The 7,084-nt window shown below is 47.9% G+C and overlaps 1 protein-coding gene and 1 pseudogene across 1 annotated transcript; both read left to right on the forward strand.

The window, feature by feature from the left end:
• Positions 1 to 1,905: 1,905 nt before the first annotated feature.
• Positions 1,906 to 3,579, forward strand: LOC129956692 (uncharacterized). The gene has a single exon (XM_056068623.1). It carries the CDS (start codon positions 1,906 to 1,908, stop codon positions 3,577 to 3,579), a length of 1,674 nt encoding a protein of 557 aa, XP_055924598.1.
• Positions 3,580 to 4,103: 524 nt separating this feature from the next.
• LOC129957801 (U2 spliceosomal RNA) lies at positions 4,104 to 4,284 on the forward strand (annotated as a pseudogene).
• The last annotated feature ends 2,800 nt before the right edge of the window (positions 4,285 to 7,084 follow it).

The raw sequence follows: 7,084 nt of genomic DNA on the forward strand, positions 1-7,084 counted from the left end.
CTCCGAAATGCGTTTAATGACAAAAAAGGAATCAAAATGATGAGAAGAAATAAATGTAGTTGGAACAGAATGACGCCCACTAAAGGGACCCTTCTTGGGAGGAGCCATACGATATTGACAGTGATTCGGGCCCGACGGCACCGCCCACCACGGAGCCCAACAAGGGAAGGCAGCCACCGGCTCTGGCCATTCCCAGCCTCGGCGCTTACCTTGGTGCTAGCCGGAACCTATACGCTCGGAGTTACCCCCGGGGACAGTGACCACCCTTAACGCCAAGCCCAAGGAGTAACCCCTTCGCTTGATCCCTAGCAGACTAGCCACTCAGGTGACTAACTACCAGCCGATTGATGTACAGGGGACTACAGTACACCACCCGTCTTTCAAATGGGTCGCCACGCACGGCCAACACGTGGGACATTGGCTGTCCATGAGAAGCAAGAAGCAAACAGAGCGGCGACAGCTTCTCATGGAGAGCTCCCTCGCTTGCCGTCGAGGGAAGGAAATACATAGCAGACAGCAGAAGGCGGAGAGGAGAGCGAACTGAAAGGGAGTAAAGATCCCTGGGTACCTCGGGATTGGGACACCCGTACTCACCTATAGTAGGTGAGCCCCTGAGGGGAGAAGAAAGAAGAGATCCTCGGTACCGGAACGAGAAAGCCGATCGCTGTGCCAAAGAGGAGAAGAAGGAGAGGTCGAATTCATGGCCCCACCCCTCCAGAGTCCGAGAAGACGATGCTATTCACGTTCCTTCGGCCCCTGCCTCCCCCTCATCCTCCAACCAAAATGCTAGTGCTCCTGTGGGCGTCCTCACGCCGCCTGACAGCAACGAGGACGGCGAGAGTAAGATCCTAGACCCATATATTCGGGAAATTAGTCAGCTCATCGAGGGTGAGGCTACTGTAGAATCATTTAGGTATCTCTGCTCTCTCTCTGACCAGGCAGTTGCAGATATACAATCAGCCATCCTACCCGGCCCTGCTCAGTCTGATTCCAACGAGAGAAGACCTGTACAGGCGGTTGATATTGAAGATCCCCGCACCTGTCAATCCCTGTACAGGAGGAACAGGAGAGCAATTAGGGAAATTAATGGCACAAACGGAGATAGGTGCAACATTGGTCTTCCGGCTCTGGAGGATTATTTCACGGATGCCTGGGGGAGCTCCTCTTTTTCTCCTGGTTTTTACACCCCAACAGATGTTGTGGGAGAAGACTTCTTTTCTAGACCTTTCTCAACCAGTGAAATCGTCCGAAAAATTAAAAATGCTGAAAACACTGCTCCTGGCCCAGACAGGCTGACTTACCACCATTGGAGGTCCTTGCCGAAAGCAGCCAAATACCTCTGCGCCCTCTTTAATGCCTGCCTGCATTTTCAGAGGGTCCCACCATCATGGAAGGTGTCAACGACCATCTTGCTGCCTAAGTCCGGGGACCTTTCGCTGCCCAACAACTGGCGACCGATCGCTCTGTCATCAACGATGTACAAAATCTTCACGAATTGTCTTGCTGCCCGACTGAACGATTGGTGCGAGAGGCACTCCGTTCTATCACATTGTCAGAAAGGCTTTACGCTCCATGATGGAGTAATCGAGCACAACTTTCTCCTGCAGCAAAGGCTCGATTCGGCAAGGAAGGGCAAGAAAGATCTTTGCATCGCCTGGTTGGATGTCACGAACGCATTTGGTGCACTTCCCCACCAGGCGATCTGCAGGCGTTGGCCCAGTCTTTACCAACCTGATTAAAGATATCTATCTGGGGTCAACGACAAAAATCCTTGGCAATGGTGGTTTGTCATCTGATATCAACATCCTGAGCGGCGTAAAGCAAGGCTGCCCAGTGAGCTGTCTTCTTTTTTATATATGTGTAGACTCGGCGATTCGACATATCCAAGGTGACGCCGGAAAACATATGGTCCTCGAATTTGCCGATGACGTCTGCCTGCTTGCAGATTCTCCATCCGAGCTACAGGGAATGTTGGAAAGCATTGAAGACCAGTTTGCCCAAATAGGTCTCACCCTGAATCCTGTGAAATCGGTCGCGTTCCATCTGCGGGGGAGATCACCTGTTGGTCTCCTACCCTCCCCTTTCACTGTTGGCGGTAACAGGCTGAAGGCAGTGAGTGAAGGGGAGCTTCACAGGTTCTTGGGGAGGTCTGTTGGTTTTAATGCCTGTCCGAACTATTCCAAATTGAACGACCTTTCGAAACTCGGAGCAAACATCCTATCTTCTGCTCTTGCTCCCTGGCAGAGGCTTGACGCCCTGAAGTGTTTCTTCTTTCCGGCACTTCAGTTCCCCATGAGGACCTCCCAATTCAAGAAAACTGAATGGGAGGAAATCGACAGAGCGCTGAGGGGGGAGATAAAAAGCACTTTAGGGCTACCCGAGATTGCAGCAAACGAATATCTGTTCGGACATAGGAAGAGCGGTTCGTGTGGGCTGCCTGTCGCTGCCGAGGAGTCCGACTTGAACCGTATCGACACGGCTTTCAATATACTAACATCAAAGGATCCTCAGGTTGCCGAGCTTGCAATGAACGACCTCGGAGCGACAGTCCGGGCTCGTCTTCGAAAACCATTGGCAAATGACGAGGATTTGGGCTCCTTCCTGTCTGGGACCAGCGTCGTTGAGGTCTTCGACATCTCCAACATTTGGGCGTGTGCCAGGAAAGCTTCCAAGAGGCTACGGGTAACCTGGGAGTTCAATAACAGCGTCCCCAGGTTACTTTATGAAGATCTTACCATCAAGCCAATTGGAAGAAGGAAAGTCATCTTCTCGATCCGGGACAGGCTCCGGATGGCCAGGTCTGGGAGGCTCCTTTCCAAACCTGATCAGGCGAAGGCCATGGAATGTGTCGCCCAGTCAGCAGCTAGTTCTCATTTCATTACTGACGGTGCATATACTAGGTTCGCTGACTGGAGGTTCATACATAAGGCGAGGCTGAATCTAATCCCCCTGAAGGACACCCAGGCCTGGAAGACAGGGAATAATCGGGCGTTCAGGAGGTGCGATCAAGCCGACCTTGAAACCCTCCCTCATGTCCTTAATCACTGCAAGGGGAGGTCTAGGGGTTGGCAACTTCGCCAAAACAACATCGTGGAAAGAATTAAGAGAGCCCTCATTCCAAGGAACATGCTCGTCTCTGAAAACCAGAGTATTGGTACGGATGGCCTGCGCGCGGATCTTGTATTCAAAAATGGAAAGAAGATCTACATCATTGACGTCACTTGTCCATTTGAAAACCGGATGAGTGCTTTTGAGGAGGCAAGACAGAGGAAACTGGATAAATACGCCTCGCTTGCTTCCCATTTCACGAGTCAGGGATTCGTGGCAAGTGTCGTCTCCATTCTTGTCGGCTCACTGGGTGTTTTTGACCAAAACAACGACGTCTCACTGAGGAAATTTATGTCGAAAGGATACCTGCATAAATTCAGGAAGCTTCGTGTCAGTGGGGCGATCAAGTGGTCCAGGGACATCTACGTTGAGCACATCACTGACCACCGCCAATTTGAGGAAAACTCTGGGCCACTTGAAGCCCTTGTGCCTGGTGAGCCCGAAATCGACGTCGACAACTTCCAGCGGTAAGTCGCCTTTTGCCATCTTTCTTGTGCGTGTGTGTTGTGCGCGTTTGGACTGACTCCAGGACTTTCCGTCGGACTTTGACGTCTAGGGTCAGTTCTAACTTTAATGCGAACTTCCCGCCCAAGAACCGGTATGTCGTTGTCGTCTTTTCATCTGTTTACATTCATGTCTCCTCAATTGTTGTTTGTTGATTTTTCATAGTTTATGTTTTGTTAAAAGTTGTTAGTCTATAACTGTTTATAGTTTATGTTTGTTATTGGTTTATAGTTTATGTTTGTTATTGGTCTATAGTTTAGATTTGTTATGTTATTTATAGTTTGTTTGTTTAACCTCTATATAGTTTATCTTTTCAGCTGTAATGTTTACGACGTTAGTCAACGTCGTAAACAGCCTCTTGCAGTCTTACACGTGACGAAGTAAGACAGGAAGAGGCTGTTTACTTCGCATGAAAAACGTAAGGGAAGCAGGCCTCCGCTTGTCGGACCCGAGTTTTACCTTATTGTCCATGTTAACGCACACTATGAGCTCATGCTGTAGTGTTTGCAAATATTCATGCGAGACATCTGTTCTTATCAGCTTAATATCTGATAGGGCCCCCATCGGGTGCCTATTGATGTTAAACTAATTTTTGAAACATGTACAAGGAAAGTCAGAGTACGGAGTCCTACAAGGGATGGCAGTAACTGGCTCTAGATGTTCCTAGCCTCGGCACTTACCATAATGCTAACTGGTACCTATATGCTGTCTCGCCTCTCCGAAAGGAGAGGAGGGTGAGTGATTCCGTCTCAAATCGGCTCTCCTCACCCAAAGTGGAAATGCCTTCTCGTGGCGCGAGACGTTACGGAGGAAGACACTCCGCCAACTTGACTTGGCGTAGCAGAGTCTTCTAACTCCAAACTAAATTTCTACTGGATACCAGTTGCGAGGGGCTTTGGCTGCGAAAACCATAGCGGCGGTGCTGTTCTTGCTGACGACCGGGCGCCCTAGTTGGCATTTCTACGATGCGAAATCCCGTAGTAGGCGTTAGCTTGAACTCCGTCTGCGATTGGAAGCTGCTGAACAACCAACCTCTGGTTCCCCTCTTTCCCTCTCTCAGTTCTGTGCTGGGAGGAGACGTTAGTCTAGGCTGTGTGTGCTGGATAATTGGAGAGCGGATCCCTCGCGGACCAATCTCTGCTGTTTGTGCTTAACCGGTCTAAGCAGTCTTCTCTGTAGTGAGGAGCCTGGGAGGGGGTTTCTTTCGCTTGTGGCCTTTACGGTCTCTCTTACCTTATACAATAGGTTACAACTTAACTGAAGTGCAGCTAGTTACTTTGTAGTTCACATAAATTACTATAAGTTCCTTTTGACTTAACTTTGAATTATCAGACCACTGCAGGCAACAATAAATAGTTTAATTGCAGTTTAAAGCCCATTTTTAATTTACACAACTCTCTATCCATTACCAGTTATTTTTTTGCTCACAGGTTTGTTCCTTTACGCGTTAAATATCTCCTAAATTTCTTCAAAATTTGTAAATAATTTAAATTTCCTTAGTTAGTTTTTCTTAGTTCCTTCTTTTTGTGCGTATTAGCACCTATAGACTTCAGTCCTGTTTAAGTGCCGCACCAAAAATACAAAAACATTTTAAAATTATAAAACACAAAAATAAGACAAAATTCCGCACCACGAATGCTCTTATGCACGTTGTGTGGTGACTGGGCTAGTCGTAAAAACCGAGGAAGAGGAAATCTGTCTTACCTGCCCTTCAATGGCAGCCGTCTCACGCCACTTTTGGGAATCACTGGGGTGACCCAGGCCCTTCGGCAGAACGGGGATGGCGGAAAGACAGATGCAGACTTTCGGAGTGGCACCTCTAGCTCGGTACCTGTTGTGCTCCCTTGCTCGCAGAAGGGGAGACGTATGGTTCCGCGTTCTCAATTAATTTAATCTCTTCGAGAAATCCTCTGGGGGGGGGAGTCCCTCGCTGCGCGCAAGTACGGCTAGGAGGTACCCCGGATCGTGCTGGGACGGCACGTTGAAACGTGTTAATTAGGAAAGGGCCCTGTTAGTTTGCCTTCGTAGACTCCAGGGATTTTCTCGTTAGAAACTTTCTTCTGACTGGGGGTCCAGAGGAACGGGGCGGTTCTGGTTTCATCTACCGTAAAAAGAAGAACAAACCCTGTCCCAATTCTGCTATTATGGATACAAATAAAGTGAACTCGAATATGGCGCACTGCGACTCTCGCTCTTGTTCTGCTTTTCTATGTGACGATAGCGATTTAAATGAAAATGCAAAAGATAATGATATTCTTGCAGCAGATTCTCCTCTGCGCAATTCTCAAACTACTTCGGAAGTTGTGTAGAAAATTAAAAATCGGAAACACTCACTCAGTTCCCGGTTTCTCACGGCTAAAGCCAATAAAACTGCTACCACCACAGATACCACCAAACAAAAGAAGCGCAAAAAGCGCCTAGCTAAATCTATGAAAAAAGCGAAGCAAAAACTAACTGAGAAGCATCTTAACATCTTTCCAGAGGGTATTTCGCTTAAACCCCTCCCTAAGGTCAGTAACACTGACATTGATAAAATGGAGAGTGAGGACCTCATCCCGGGTACACCGGAGTCCCAACAAGGAATCATTAACAACAACTTTGAAAAGTCCCACTTCTCCACAGTTAACGAACTGCAGACTTTTATAGCTAAGCACAAGCTTAAAAGCAATGCTGCAGAAGAGCTAATGGGAATCTTCTCCCGACTTGTCGAAAGTTTCGACATGAGTGCGATAAACAAAAGACTTGAAACAATTGAACAAAAAGTGGGCATTACAGAGACACCTCCAGCCCAACCGGTCACAACAAAAACCTATGCCTCAACGGCTCAGCAGTGGTCGCAGGGTCTCCTGCCCACGCCAAATGTGGGAATGCAGAATAGGGTTCATAACCCTTCCAAACCCAATCCAGCTAAACAACCAGTTAAACAGCGAGCTCCTGAGCCCGCCAAAACGCAGAAAACTACGGTGAAGACAGACTTTGTGGCCTTGCCCACAATCCTTGTTGCTGCTAAGATCTCACAACCAATGGAGGAGGAACATGTTTCACAACTTAACATCAAATCTCTGCTCGAGTCTAATATACGCCCCAAAGCTCTGGGGGTCAAAATTATTTCTTGCAGGGAGGCAACATCAAAAAATATCTTGATCTCGGTCCCCACTCAGGAAATGGCCTCAAAACTCTTGGAGGCGATTAACGAGCATTCGTACCTAAAAACTGTCTGTGAGGCACGCTTTCCACAAAAGCGTGACCCACAAATTATCATCTATGACATAGACAACACAGGTCAGGACAAAAACGTTGAGGAGGAAGAATTAATTTCCAGAATTAAAACTGACAATAATTTACCTGAAGGTAAAATCAGGGTTCTCTTTAGGAAACCAGGCAGGGGCGCAAGATCACACTGGGTCCTATCTGTTTCCCCAAACATTTACAAGGTCATTAAAAATGACAAAAGACTTCACTACGGATTCGG

Source organism: Argiope bruennichi, chromosome 11 (assembly GCF_947563725.1).
Source record: "Argiope bruennichi chromosome 11, qqArgBrue1.1, whole genome shotgun sequence".
Classification (NCBI taxonomy): Eukaryota; Metazoa; Arthropoda; class Arachnida; order Araneae; family Araneidae; genus Argiope; species Argiope bruennichi.